The sequence below is a fragment of the Brienomyrus brachyistius genome, chromosome 20 (assembly GCF_023856365.1).
Source record: "Brienomyrus brachyistius isolate T26 chromosome 20, BBRACH_0.4, whole genome shotgun sequence".
NCBI classification, from domain to species: Eukaryota; Metazoa; Chordata; class Actinopteri; order Osteoglossiformes; family Mormyridae; genus Brienomyrus; species Brienomyrus brachyistius.
The window spans coordinates 7,172,612-7,188,510 of record NC_064552.1 but is presented as its reverse complement, the minus strand read 5'-3'; the positions used below and the strand labels follow the sequence as shown (position 1 = coordinate 7,188,510).

The window sequence follows — 15,899 nt, the reverse complement described above, 5'->3', positions numbered from 1 at the left end:
TATGCACACACTAATAATGTGACGTTATTATTCTTTTATTATTATATGCCATTGTTTAATTGGACATTAGGATCGTTAGCATGAAATTTGACATAACAGGCAGCTATTTTTTGCAGTATGGAATTGATATATTGATTTAGAGGTAGACAAAATACAGTTTTAGCACGCAAGAACTTAATTAAATGCATTGCCATTTAATTCTCCTTGTAGACGCCACATTCATTCACTTATTCCCAGACTAAACAAATTTTTCATAACGCTTGAGTCGTTTTAACCACCTATTGTTTCAGAAAATACGTGGAAAAAGAAATGACACAAAAACTACAGTAAAGATACAGTATCTCTAGCTCCTCTCTGTCCATAGACAACTAAACCCTGGATCAGAAAATGGATCTTCTTCAATGCCTTTTTTATCACTGGTAAAGCACCATATATTTTATTCAGTTTATTTATTGCCAGGTTATTTATTTTTTTATTGCCAGAAGCCATCAACAGAACTGACAACAAAGCTGCTGATTTACATGCTCTTCCACTCTCATGTGCACTGTCATGTGTGGCGTCTTCGCACAAAGTTAAGAAACGTTGCAAAACAGGAGGCATCTTCCAAGTTTCTTTCTAATGTGCTCTATTATTTATTGGCGGGAATTTTGATTGGGATATTTTGAATATATCAGTAAAACCACAGCGCTATTTTAAGGTAGCAAGAACTGGTTTGTTGTTCGCTTTTGAATTACAACTGAACAACACTGCCGTGCAGACATGTCTTCATTGCAGGCATCATTTGGATGAAGACTGTAACCCAACGGAACTTATTTATACGCTGCTAACAGGTAGGTAATGGTTTTTATGCTTGTACAAGTGTGCAGTTTCTTTCAGCTAAACATGATAGTATTATTTTAGTTATTTCTTTTATCGATGATGCAGGTTAAGTACCTGCCTTTTGTTATGCTATACAGATCTTTGATGGAAATGGACAAGATATTAATCTAGCTTTTACAACCTGAATATTTATAAAGTTACTCCCTCTTTAAAATATATTTATAAAACAAAAATATGATAGTTTGGCTGTGGCATGGAGGCTGATTGGGGGACATTCAGTTTTGGTTGAGTTACAGATCTTTTCCCTTGGTAGATGACTGGGCAAACATACAAATTTTAAAGGTTGGCTATTGAATATGATGAAAAAAAAAATCCAATCATACCATATTTTTGGAATGCTGGAAGTTTGTAAGGTTAACAGATTGGTCGTTCATAGTCTGATAGATCCAGATTGGAATTTTGCATTCCTATGAATATCACACTCTATGAAAAACTAGTGAAGTAGGTTGAAAATGAGATTCATAAATTATTGTTGCTCCACTCTAAAGGACATGGTAATGCAAGTCTGCAAATATTAATATTTTACCCTCTGTAGGAAAGCTTTTAAAGCAGTCATTCATTTAATCCTTTAAATTGTCTTGGAGAGATGAGTTCTTTCTTACCTTTCTTCTAACAATCTTTGTTACTTATGCCGTTTTGAAATGTGCACCAGTGTCATTGGTATAAACCGTCAACGACAGCTTAGCAACTTAGTAATCGACTCGCTCCAGGCATTCATCACAGCTGGTATTTCTGTGGAATTGCAGTAACATTTGACCTGAATAAATTAGTAGTATTTTTGAAACAGATGTCTCTTAGATAGGCGACACCCACTTTGCATGATCCCAAAATAACCAATTTCTAATATATATTTCTGCAAGACTTCTCACTGGAAAGAGAAGAAAGCAACAGGAATGACAGTATGAATGGACAGAATTCTTTCTCGTTTTTGGTGGAAAATCCAAAATGAATTTACAATGCAATTTGTGTAGTATTATAGAAGAATATTAATAGAAATAAATTTGCCTCCTCAAGTTTCAAGTGCCATTAACTGATAAAACAACAAAACCAGCAACTTACAGTAATACTTTTTTATCAATATTTAGAGAAATTTAGAAGAAACAAATATATCGAGCCAGGCTTGGATTTTAAATTAATATCAAGGAAGATTTGTGGAAGTGTGTGTATAGAGATACAATCTACATTTACTCATAAATTATATTATGTAAATAATTTCTACATCCTATTGTTATGGATTCAGCATTCTGAAATTAATGGTTGCCAGGGAAATAAACAAAAGAAAAATGAAAGATGCTAAACTCTTCTTTTGAACTGCTTTGAGAGTCGGTGAAAACCGATTGCTCCTGACCCAGCAGCTGAACTGTGCGAAAAGGAAGAATACAAATAAAGCTTTTAATATGGGTACCATCTTGCAGCGATTCTGATACTCATACGAGGGCTCAGTTTCAGACAAAAAGATTAAGGATGGAGCTTTTCTCTTGATGCTGCTTCAATGCCTTATAGTTTGTGTTACGTATTTGATCTTTGTAATGTTTGGGTTCACACTTCCCTAATAATTGAAAGATTCTTCTCCTTTCCTTTCTATTCTTTTAATACAGTGTATAAGGGATACGCATGCAAATACATGAGACAATTCTATTTTTAATTGTCTTATTACAGAGGTAATGTGTTGGTTAGTGGGTTACAGGGATCTTTGCCTGTATCCCGGAGGTCGTGGGTTCCTATCCTGTGGTTGGCAGAACAATCATAATACCGTTTAGTTTCGAAGAGAGGCCCCTAACCCCAACTATTAGCTGTCCCTGGACTCTGCCTTCCAACTTCCCCCATATGTGCATCACTTTGGACTAAAGCATCTGCTAAATTCATCATAATAATTACAATGCAACATATGCATAATGACATAGGCAGAGGTGAGCTACTAGCTTTGGGAGACACAAGGCTTTTAAACCCAGAGTTTACGGGGTTGTCAATCACTGACTAATGGAACTCACTTTATAATAGTTAATCTATTCATTCCCTTTAATTTAATCTGGCAATGACTGACAGCTCATGGCAATCGCATGTACCATGGGACTGGAAGTTTTATTTCTCCAATTACTATAGCTTTTATTAGGCAAATATTCATCTAATAAACTTTTTTTTATATATTAAATAAAGAAACCAACCTCTTTGAAGTAGATCTCTATCACTCTTCATATACGAGGCACAAATGTTATACAATTCATTGTAACCTACCAATGGAAAAAAACATTTTTGGTATCACAAAATTTGGATCAATTGTGATGGATTTCACACATGTATTCATTTAATACTGAAATGTGAGATTTTTTTTCCATATGACAATTATCTGTGTGAGTGTATGCATGTTTGTGCACTGTGACAGACTGACATCCCATCCCAAAATGGGATTTAGGTATTTAGGTAAGCTTGAGGTAGACATGTATCCTCGGGATATAATGCAAATACATTAAATTAATAGGCATTACATCAAATAAAAACATAAGCTATGCATTATTTATTGCATTACACATTATTAAAATTAGTCAAATCAAAATAAAAATCATATTATTACACCAATTCTAAAGTATCTCATGAAAAATTAGTTTAGTCTAGGAATACGAAATATCTTCTAATGTATCTCACACCTGATTACAACAAAATACAACAAAATTTCATGTGTTTTCAGCAGTAGGAAACATGAGTAGAGTCAAGTTAGCATAATAAATCAATTAAATACCACACAAAGAGGATTAAAGGATTTAAATTGGGTACTCCAGTTTTCTGATTCACCCATAGCGTGTGACCGTGCTTGCCCTCTGATGCACTGGCTTGCCATCCAGGGTGTAACACTGACTTCTGCCCTAAGCTGTCTGGAATAGACTCCAAGCTCACTGTAACCCAGTATTGCAATGTTTCCCAATCCGGTCCTCAGGGACCCACAACCTGTCCATGATTTTGCTACCTCTGAGATCCCTTCCAGACAGTCTACATTTTTGCTACCTCCCAGCTTCTGGGAGGGAGCAAAAACATGGACTGTCTGTGGGTCTCCAAGGACTGGATTGGGAAACAGTGCTGTATTGGACAAGCAGTTATGAAAGATGGACGGCTTGATTAGACTACTTTCTTGCCATACTACATGAAATATGATGACACTGAAAGGGGGAAAAAAAATTAAAAAGCCAGTAATTTCTGGTTCATTTTTCAGTACAATGTAGCAAATTTACTATGGTGAACAATACAACCAACCTTTTTTCAATCACATTAGGTTCAAATTCATAAAACATAAGTTGACCTCAAAGATATAATTAGCTCAGTAAGTTGAATCCATGTGCAACTAACAAGGGGAGGTAATCAATTTCAATATCCAGCCATACAGTAAATATGCTACACTACAAATCCAGCAAACCAGTTTACATTAGACACCATGCTGTAGTTATGTTTTAGGAAATAATTAAATCATATGTAATTCTCAGTTTTGCTTCACTTTCCATTTCCCTGTTTTTGCATTGTTCTCCCTTTATAAATTTCCACTCTATCACAGCATACCCATGCAAATTCCTTTGGGGCGACACTGTTGTGAAAGGCGCTATATAAAAATAAATGGAATTGAATTCAGTGTTGCATCAACAAACCCACTGTGGTTTATTTTACAACTTTAGTGCATGCCTGTGCAAAAAAAAAATCTGCCAAGAGAGTTTTCTTATGTAATTGTTAATATGTATATGCCATCCTCTCCATGTAGGCAATGTATTACTTCATGTGACTATGAATCACATGCTTGCATTTTCAAAACTCTACTGGCACGTTCAAGGGCTGATTGTGAACCCTTCCTCCAGTCACACCCCAGCACAGCCTTCAGCCAAGTGCGTTAAGCAGCTCAATTGTTACTCTAGTTGATCTTATCAAAATACACAGCAGCATAAAAATGTCTGCAAGAGCAGTTTTCCCTGCGAGATAAATCCTTAGACCTACAGTGTTCCCTCTGATTTTCTTCTTCTTCAATTAACCAGTAACAGCTGGAGTGTGAATCATATTATGAAAACTATATACTCCTGGAATCATTATAAAATCAGTTATTAAGTGTCAGGGCCAACACGATGGGACTTCACTGCTAATTCATTGATCCAGACTGCGAGCACCTTTTGAAGTTCTGATTGAATGACCGGCCTTCCTCCTTAGCCTATTCAAGAACATACACTTGGTTGTCTATTGTCTGTCTCCTTTGGTAAAATTCTAATCTAAACATGGTTTCAAGTTTGAACAGACTACACTAATGTATTGTGAAATTTAATCGAATGCTGTAAATTCAAGCTACGTATTACCGGTATCACCTTGCTGCAGTTTTCTTGAGGCTCGTACACTGGGAGAAGAATAATAAATATAATAAATCAAGAATTATGCTATTCTTTTGGTTGGGGAAAAAAAAAGACTGAAGATTTAAAAGTCAAGCTATACAACTATATGGTCGAACTATGAGATACAAGAATTACAATATTGTAACTGGGAAAAAAAATATGTAGTTTGTACTTAAGGAAGTGATCTTCAGGGAACATTACACAAAACTAATATGAAACCATCAGACAAAATGACTATAGGAGAATGTTCTGTATTACCTGGAAGCCTTAGTTAAATACAATCCATCCATCCATCCATCCATCCATCATTGTGATTTGGTGCCAATCCCTAGAACATGAGATTGGCCATTTTCCCTGGATGGGACGCCAGGCAGGTTCCCAGTGCACACAGGCATATGCTGAGGGAAATTTAAAGTCACCAGTTTATCATATCAGCATGCTACTCGACACTGTGAGGAAACCAGATGCCTAGAAGAAACTAAAAAAAAAAAAGGATGGTAACTGCACACAAAACGAAAACCTGACATTTATACAGAAAGTGTTAAAGAATAATGTGTCTAAACTGATAGCATTCCAATTAATAGTTGTTACTATTAAATCCATGCATCCATCTTCTGTAACTGCTTGCTCTGTTACTATTACGTGCAGTAAATAATTTTAAACCTTTAAATGTATACTATAACCTACACACGCTGGAGGCACATTATTAAATGCTTACTTAAGTACAACTAAATGGCACATCACACTTATAATTTCGCTGCATATTAATGAAGCTCAACGACGCTTAAGCAAATAAAACGACTCCGCCACTCGTTTTCAAAACATACATACGCTGTCAAACCACTGTAGCCAAAGTTATTACCTCATGGGATCAATAAAGTTAACCTTAATCTTAATTTCGGTATGCTTTAAACAACTGCACTGGGGGTGAACGGGCTGCGAAAGACCGCCACAGTAACATTTAGTGTTGTGTTCTTTTTTTAAAAGCTATTTTTATTATATACGCTCTCGCTAATTGCAGGTTTATTGTCACTTCGATTTTTTCCGAATCCTAGATTTATATCCGTATTGCACCGTGTTTAAACGATAGATGGGTGACATAATCCAAGACCGTACAGATAATATAATTTTGCACTCCAACGAGTTCTACAACAAGAAAGTTTATGTTAGGCAATCCCTCGGCACAGGGCAATCCCTCATACGCGTGTATTTCACCATAAATATAAAATTACGCAATATGCAAACGGCAGCTACCGACGACAACCATGCATGCTGAAATCCCTCGTAAGTAAATGGATGCGAGCTCATTATATTAAAAAGATTAATGCGGCGTAAACGCACATGAGCAGGGAAATATCTCCCCTATCTTGCCTCTAGGTTCGGCTGAGCTCCTCCCCCGTGTTGGGGGGCTTTCGTTTGATCAAATCCTTCAACTTGAACCGCTTCGCCCAATATCACTTTTTACAACAACGGCAACTGTAAACCCGCAACTTGCGAAGCGCTCTCTAATAGCACAATATATTAACAAAAGGGATTAAATACTCTGTATCATTCATTGCCAGCGGTAATGGAGAAACGGGTCAGATTTTGCCCAATCCGGCAAATGGCTTTTTGCTTGCAGCTTCTGATCTTGACCTCCTTCTTTATCATAACCAAGACGAATATAACTTGTAGATCATGTCACCTCCCGGTTCGCCCGCGATCTAACGGGTTATTAGAATCACTTCAAACGGAGAAATCTGCAACAGGCTCCGGAGGGGAAGTTATCAGAAATGGAGACGGGGCAGCTGGGTACGATCCTGCAAGTGATGAAACTCACCGGCGTGAATATCTGGGGGATCCCGACGATCGGCTCTCGGATCCCGGAGAGGACAGAAGCGGGCACCGAAAATGGACTACTGCCCTGAACCGTTTGGGGAAAGGACAGATGTCAGACAGAGAGAAAGTTTTCGACTACGATATGAAAAATGAGAGAGGAAATAGTGAACGGAATACTATGTTTTCACCAGTTGTACGTAACAACATTGCCGATAGTTTCAGTCGCGGGGATCGCAGGCGCACTGGGGGACTTGGGGGAGAATCGGACCGCGGGAGATGGTCAAATCTATCCCCAAAGAAAGGTTCCCTGCCATCGGGCCAGCGCAGAAAGCGCAGCCCATCACTGCATAGATTCGTTCGGTCAGAATTGAGATTTAACAGTGAAGACAGACGGACGTCCAGCTCAAGACAGGACGAGCTGAAACTTACCAGCTCGACTTTCGCACTGACGGGAGACTCAACCCATAACCAAGCCATGGTGCACTGGTCAGGGCAGAATAGCAGCGTAAGTGATGCGCCTTTATTAATGCAGCATGATTCACTGACTCTCAGGCGTGGGAGCAAAACCCCCCGAAAGTAAAACACACTACGTTTTAACTGGCGATGCTTGATATTTCTTAAATGTCACTGACAAGAGTCTAACAAGATGAGATGGATATTTATCTGAGCGCCGAGCCAATCTTTTCCAACACCCGTCAACAACTGTTCATTGTTAAGGGTATAGGCTCAGTCTTTGTCTTTAAATTTACAGCATATTGAATGTTTTATTACAAATATTTGAGTTATGTTTAAAACACAAAAGTTACCTCATATAAAGTTTACATTAATCGGTTTCTTAATATCAACATACTAGTAATTATTATCAATTATGTCACATTCACGTAGTCGCTGTCATACTAAGACATGCTGCTTGTATCTATCAAAAATATTCACGGCTGATTAGACGTATCACTGATGCCACCCGCTACTATCATCCACTCGATTTAATAATAATAATAATAATAATAATAATAATAATAATAGAATGGATATTTATCCGAGGGCGTGCTCGATGATGTTACTCACTATTTAAAGAAAGAAATCACTTAGCATCTCTCTGCCTCACAACGTTGCCCTTGAAAAGTGTGTTATGATACATGTGATAGCTAAGTGTGTACGTGTATTGATTATTTCACTATGTAACACAGTACGTGAAATATTACTATATATTTCTTTTTCAAAAGGTAATTTTGGAAACTGATCAGCCGAAAAACCAGTTTAATACACGATATGACAGGTTCCCAACACTTTATTTTATTTAAATTTTTTTGCATTCCCTCCAATCCTACGGCTAATTATGCGTCAGGTAAATCCTTGGTGGCCGCATTTTTATCTTTTTGTGTTTCCCTGGATGCGTGGTGACATGAAAAAAAAAATCTCAACCGAAGTTGCAAGTAGCAGGCGTAAAACACATTCCAAGGGATAGGAGTCCAAGCTGCTCCACGTGTAGTTAAAATGTGGCATTTGAAAATCCAAATATCGGCATCTTGGGGTACAATTAACAGATCATTATTCTGTGTATTGATTCAGAATTCTCCACCTTTTGGTCATGAATACAAACTTTGCACAAATCAAAAATAGATGTTACAGTACATTAATTATGCGGTGTTTCTGCTATACCAAAATAGAACTCACTTGTGAGGTTTGCCATCTGCATAGCGCTTTATAAATGAGCACGTGCTTAACTGTCAGCATATGTATGTGTCATATAAGTGTTTCATATCAAATTAATACTGTAATTGTTAAGGCTTTTGAATTATCCTTTTCTGTGGCCCAAGGATTATCCTTTTAAAATGAAAAAGAGATTATTCAGTTTTACTTGTTGCCATGCCAAGTGTACATAAATTGTTGTATGAACAATATTTTGGGGGACAACTTTGGACATGCCTTTCACATAATAATTCTCCTCTGTTATCTAACTCGCATCGAAGTGGTCACAGATGATTTTCATACTTTTAATCATACAAATCAAACAAAAAACATATACTGACTGGAATCTCAAGCAGTACAACATACATTGAAAGTATGAGGAGTTATATTTTGTTTGTACTCTGAGTAACAGAATGAGACCATACAATATCAGACCACTGATGCACTGCAGTCTCATGTAAACTCGCATCTCCTCCATGACCTTCAAGATCACCATGTCACTCAAACTGTTCTACTGTATAAATCGTTTTCATTCAAATACTATCATCAGTTTATGAAAGAGATGGCTAGGTATTGATTTTCATTTCGATTTTAATTAACTAGGATATTTCATCTATTCATTACTTAGAAAACTGAGATGTTTATGTCCTGCTTTTTCAATTAGAATATGTGTAGTGTGTGTGTAGTGTTTGTGTGTGTATTATATATATAACTTCATGCCCATAATGATGCCCATTACTATCCATTACAATAAAAACATTTTGTTTATCACGGTGATTTCCATTGTAATTCTGATGCTGAAAAATAATGAAAAACATATTTATATCATGTTACCTTTTTAGTCAATACAGGCGTGTAGTTAATATGTTATTTGGAAGCAATTTGCAAGTAATGCCTTTATCCAGTTTTGTTAATTTGGTTAATTTTAATCCTTCATGAAACAAGTGTTTATTTAGATTGTTCTTTGTAGCATTTAGATGAGACAGAACATTAACATAAAACCCATTCTAATTCACTCTTTATTGACCTCATCAGCATAATTTTCGGGAATTTGGAAAAAAAAATCTTAATATCACGTGAGCTCCCTTCATTATGTTAAAAAGCTCAAAATTTTGTTATTCATTCCCTGGGGTTCCATTAAAATAAGCATATGTATTCAGTAAGTGTTCTATTTTTATATTTTCACTGGTATTCACAGCCATAAACCATTGTTCTTTTTCAACTCATTTTATACAATGTTATTACTATAGGGTATGCATATTTTGGACACATAATATTTGAATTTTATATTAGCATTACCATTATAGGATACTTTTTAGTAAATGTAATGGGCATTTAAAGTGAGATGGTGTATTTGTGTCTGCTTTTGGCTTACTGAGTAGAAAATAAAAAAAATATATATATATTAAAAACTGATATCTGAAAACAAACTACCTGAACGCAACTTCTCTCTGGTTGGGAAATACTAGAAACAGCCTTACCCGGTTTGAACACATTCGCAAGTTAATACGATCCACTATTTATAAATGCACTCAAAATACATATTAATAGTGATAATATCCACACTAGGAGTGCTGTGGTGTTATTTGTGCTGGCTTGTACCTGCTCCATTGCCATCCAGCATTGTTAAAGTGTGCAAATGACCTGAATTAAAAAGGTGTGAATAACGGACATGGTGGAATCGTATTCACCATATTCCCCACTGGGCCTACAAAATCTTCAGAGTAAAACAGTTATGTAACATTTTGAGCTATCCTGGAGGCATAGTGGAGAGTGCTCTTGCCTCACACCACCAGAGTACATGTTTTCCCGTCCTTCCTGTGTTGTGTGGGTCTGCGTTCTGCACTCTTGTTTCCTCCAGTAGTCAAAGGACATGTGGTTAGTTGAATACAAGTCTCTAAATGTCCCATGGTGTGTGTGTGTGCACATGCTCTGTAATTTACTGGCATCCCATCCTGACAATTTCACTGCCTGGGATAGGCTCCAGGCTCTCTATGTGACGATTTCGCTGCCTGGGATAGGCTCCAGGCTCCCCATGACCCTGTATTGAATAAGCAGTTGGAAGATGGATGGATGGATGGATGGATGGATGGATGGATGGACGGACGGATTTTTTCCCCCTTTGACAGCTGATATTACATAGAGAGACTTTGGATGAATTTGATTGGCCTGCATTTAATTCACCCAGCACTCAAGAACTATACGGCAATTATTTTCCTTGATTATCCAAGCTTTCAGTATATTCAGAAATTAGGCCTACATGATATCTAATGAGCTTGAGCCTATATACCAATAGAACTACCACAGATCTGCTTCAAACATTCACTGACCATTGCCTAATTATATATTTTCTACATCATTTTAATTATACTGAGAGTTACATTACCTCCAGCCTGCACATTAGTATTATTTAATGAGCCCTGCTGCAAATGAAAATCGCTAAAATTTCCCTGGGTAATGAATCAAGTTATGAGGCTATCAGGGCTATAAAAACAAAAGTCTCACTATAGCTTAACATTTCCTGTGCCCTTGTACGCTGTGTTTGATTACTGTGATATTTATACCTTTTCCCCACCTGATGGCAATCAAACAGCCTCTTAATTTATTTGTTCTCATTGCATACTTTCCACTTCGGTTATTTTAAGGTGACTTCATGCACCTGTTAAATTGCTTATATTTTTGTCTAGAAGGGAAAAAAATGGATCCTTTGCAAGTAAGGTTGTATCTACTGACATTAAAACTGAATTTTGTAGACCCTTGATGGGTGTCACATAACCTTAATTTCAGAGATGGACAGTTCAGGTCCAGAAAGTAAAAATCCAGACCATCCAGTTGAGTACTCCATGACTTTAACTCTTTATGCTCAATTGGTTGGTTGAAATAAAATCTGGATTTTTACTTTCTGGACCTGAACTATCCACCTATGCTGAATTTTAAAATACATGTATATTTGAATCCATAAGTGTGATCTAAATATCCTTTGTAAAGCACAATAAATGATATAGCTAATAGTGCTATTGGTCAAATAAAATGAATGTCTCGATATGTTAGATTCATATTATAATGATTTGGTGTTAAGCTTTTTATACCCCAACAGCACAGAATCTGTGAATTATTTGCCTACTTTAGTAAGGCTTTGATATTGCCTCCCTCCCCGCTAAACAAATAATAAAGTATCAGTCATGTTTGAAGAGCTCATCCACCAAATGTTGGACTGAAAAGCAAACCATCTTGTACAAGTTTAATGCCAATCGTAGTAAATCATTCTGCGCAAAGCCCTCTGATTGAACATCATCTGTTCAAATGCAACAGCATGCCACTTTATTTAATAGCTGAATTTTAGCCTGTCTTTAATTGATAAATACATTTGAAATACCTATATGTGCAGTTCTAATATTACAGCAGGCTTTCCAGGCTAAACAAGAGCATTTGTAAACATGACAATGGCAACAAATGGCAAAAAAAGATCTAGTTTAAATATAACATACTTTTTACTTACAGGATCAGCATGTTGGTCAAATATAACCTCAAGTAAGAGATTTGATAGGATACCGACAACAGTGCCTGTGTAACCTTGTGGTTGAATCACGACTGAAGTGCACCTGACATCCTGAATTGTTCCGGCACATAACTTGAGACAATGCTGAATTTATTTTGGGAATCGCGCATGTATTCTTATAGAAGACATAAGACGATTAATAATGAATGATAAATTATGGCATACATGTAATTATGTAATCATTTTAAAAAGCAATAAATGAAACATTAAGACGTAAGGCACGGCTGCTTACTTAGTAATGCTGTTTGAATATGTTTATATGTAGTGAGTCTTGCCAGATGTATGAATACCTTTGTCTGTTTGAACTCCCGAGCTGGGAAACATTTTCTTTTTAAAGCTGCTGTATAATGACACACAATGACAGCAGCAAACCCAAGTGATGAGGGCTGACTGGCTTGTGGGAGGCAGGTGGACACAGTGCACCACTGTTGCTCCCACAAACTCTAAATGCATATACCGCATGCATATAAGGAAGGGCATATTTTGCCAGATATTCCTCAGTGTTTGTGTGAAATTACAAGTGAAATCAGTTTAAAACATTCATGATAATATATATATATATATATTTTTTTTATGTACCTGACCAAGATAAGCAATCGTTTGCTTGGTTGGTTAGTTGAATGGATGGCATTCTCATGTGCTTTTTGTCATTTTTTTGAAAGGTTATTAAATGTTATTTACGTGACTTGTAATCATAACAACAGCAATAATAATAATGATAATCATAATTTAGTATTGTCATTGTTTAAGGCTATTGTACTGTTATTTAGAAAAATTCTGTTAAGTGATGTTTGTGGTTCTTAAAAAAGAGCATAATATTCACTTCCTGGTCTCACTAATGCTGTGTCCAAAGAGGTGCGGCGAGGCCAATTGTAGTGGGCAGGCAGCCACCAGTACACATACAGGAGTGGCCATTTTTCACTTAGTTCATGCAGTTCTTTGGATGGTGACTGCACAATCAGCATTTATGCTGAAGTGCTGCTGGAAGCAGATGGCTTTCGTGAGATTGTCCACTCTACCTGTTCCCATTTTTATTATGAATGACTAGTAAGACCTCTGGTTATGGCTCCTTGGACACTGCGATTCAAAAGTTCTCAACACCGCTGGTGGATGTTGATGAAGAAGCCGGACTCATGGCGCTATGCTTATTCCTGTCTCCCTTTTAATCATTGCCCTTATTGAATGAGGCCATTGCTTCATTTTCATGCGCCACTGTGGTTATCACTTGTATATGTAATGGATAGTTCCCACTGCCAAACAATTGCCCCTCATCTGCCGGGCTTGCAGAATCGCCGAGGTACTAATGAATGATAGATTATGCGATCAGTGACCTGTAATTTAGGGTGGGGCGGTGAGTGAAACTGCCTCATGGATTTAATGAGAATTCCTTCAGCTGGCTGCCTCTCTGCCACCACCTCGGGTGTCTCACCCCGTGCCAGTGTTCCTTTATAGCTTAGAAGCTTTGTACTTCATTCCAGAGAGTGTTAACATGCCCAGGAGAAAAAACAGTGCATGTGCCGGGACAGTCAATTGCTAAGACACTGTCGTCATATGCTGAGATGCGAAATAAAAATGACGCCAAATTTTTATGCATGAAAGAACAAGAAATATGCACTTTTTCAAATTAGAGCATTAACGTTATTGGTGTTAACTGATATTTATTTATCCCTGACCACTGCAAATTTATTGTTATGCAAAAAAATTCATCACACGCAGAATGCATAAAATACTAAGACTTAAAAAATTCATATGTCAATAAACACCATAAATCATAACAACATCATTTTATTTATAGTGATTGTTTTAAAAATGTAAAAATTATTTATATAGGATTATATATCAAGGCTGGATAACATAATATCAGCAGTTTAAAACTACATCTGTTCCCTGCACTTTTTTTCAAAGAAAAAATGATTAAAGATTCAGTGTGTAGCGACATAAAGGACATGTAACAGTCAGACACAAAATCCGTCTGTCTGTTCTCTGTCGTTTGAAGGGAGATTGGTTGGCGTACACATTAGCAGTGTTCTAGCAGCTTTGCTCCTTCTGCAATTCAGATAGACAAGTTGAATTGTTGTTGCCGCCGGAACGTCGCCAGGGGTCCATTTAGCGGGTTTCAAAAAAAAAGGAAAAAAAAGTTTAATCTAGCCCCTGATCAGGTTCAGAACTGTATGGGCATTTTGGTGCTACAAATTGAATCCAGGGCAATCTGTAACCCTTAGGAATATGGCTGAAAGTGCAGATAAAAATGTCCCTTTCAATTGGAAACGGCACGTGTGGAGGGAAGAGATGAGATGCCGCTGAAGTTAACTGAGCAGGTCAATGGTGGCACGGAGACAGCAGGATGGAGTGCGAGCAGAGAAAAAGGTGGCAGCTTGCTTCTGGCGCCCGCATCAGTTTATTGCAAGAAGCAAGAATGTGTACGTATCAATTCAGAAGAAATGTGTCGAATCTAAAGTCTCCCTGATTGTCCCGTTTAGGCTGATCGAAGCAGAAAGAAGAAGGAATCACAGTTCCAAAGCAACAAATGTATGTGTGTGTATAATTCTCCAATTTAGATTTAGTAGAACGGTAGAACTAGTGGAGCAGAATTTTAATATTTACAGTTTAATCGTGTATCATCCCTGGTGCCACGTGAATGTCTCTGAGTTGATTAATAAATCAACTAAATTTCAGTACCGATCTTAAGTATGATAACAGCAAATACAGGATTTTGTATGTGTTCTTCCTGGAGCCAAGTGGAAAACAAACTTTAAAGAGAAACCTCTGGTGCTTTTTCTTCAATTCTATTTCACATAGATAACAGCAAGACCACCACAATACAAATAGGACAAGGCTTAGATACATTGATGTGATTTTCCTCATAAGAAATTATTTCTCAACCACTCCGAGAAAAGCTCAGCTGGATCTAAATAATAGATCTTCACAAGGTCAAAGTGTCTCTACAGTTCCTTTTCAAGTAGCTCTGGACTATGTGAAAAAGAGGTCACCTGAAGATGTGTGTTCGTATTATTTGTCTGGTATTATAGGTAGAAACTGGATAACCAGTCAATATCCTAAAGAATAAAAATTGAACTCTAAACATAATCAACTGTGACCTGACATATGTTGTTGTCAAAGCTTAAGTCAAACAAATGGCTTCAGTCTCTTAGAAGACAGAGTGGATTTTCGTGGTTGAGTTAGTACTTTTTGTATTAGCCAGTTTTGCTTTCACATTGTATGTTTCCCAGTTCCCTTTTGATAACTCAGCTGATATAGCACTAGACTGTAGAAGCGTAAAGATAGACATCCTTAGGCTGCTGGTTCAATTCTTACTCGAAGGAGCATGGATTGCTGGGGTGGTGTTTGGCTCCGTGTGTGAAGATGCTGTGCCTGTGATCAGATGGCTGCCGATTCAAATCCCAGTGTTGTTGGAGTGATTCTGTCACCGGCCCCTTGAGCCCCTTAACTCCGAATGCAACTGACGGACCCTGCTTTCTCAGTAATGCATTACTTTAGATAAAAGTGTTTACTAAATGAAAAAGTGTGCTTATTACAACCAAGTTGTGCAACCAAATGTCATTAAACTGATTTCATTTGAAAATGTAAAATAGAAATTG

The 15,899-nt window shown here is 37.2% G+C and overlaps 1 protein-coding gene and 1 long non-coding RNA gene across 6 annotated transcripts in view; one reads left to right on the top strand and one right to left on the bottom strand.

Annotated features, from left to right (window-relative positions):
• LOC125715539 (uncharacterized) overlaps positions 1–7,530 on the bottom strand; it is a 39,760-nt gene extending 32,230 nt beyond the window's left edge. Inside the window, exons 1-2 of the long non-coding RNA XR_007384098.1 lie at positions 7,482–7,530; positions 7,054–7,137 (exon numbers count right to left, since the gene is read on the bottom strand). This is a non-coding gene — a long non-coding RNA (uncharacterized LOC125715539). The remainder of the gene's footprint in view (positions 1–7,053; positions 7,138–7,481) is intronic.
• Positions 6,655–15,899, top strand: part of LOC125715535 (VPS10 domain-containing receptor SorCS1) — a 120,213-nt gene continuing 110,968 nt past the window's right edge. For all 5 annotated transcript variants that reach the window (XR_007384095.1, XR_007384097.1, XR_007384096.1 and 2 more), the window contains exon 1: positions 6,655–7,557. Coding sequence is in view for 2 of the 5 variants with exons in the window: in XM_048987197.1 (XP_048843154.1) it covers positions 6,802–7,557 (756 nt within the window). In the remaining 3 variants the exon portion in view is untranslated. The remainder of the gene's footprint in view (positions 7,558–15,899) is intronic.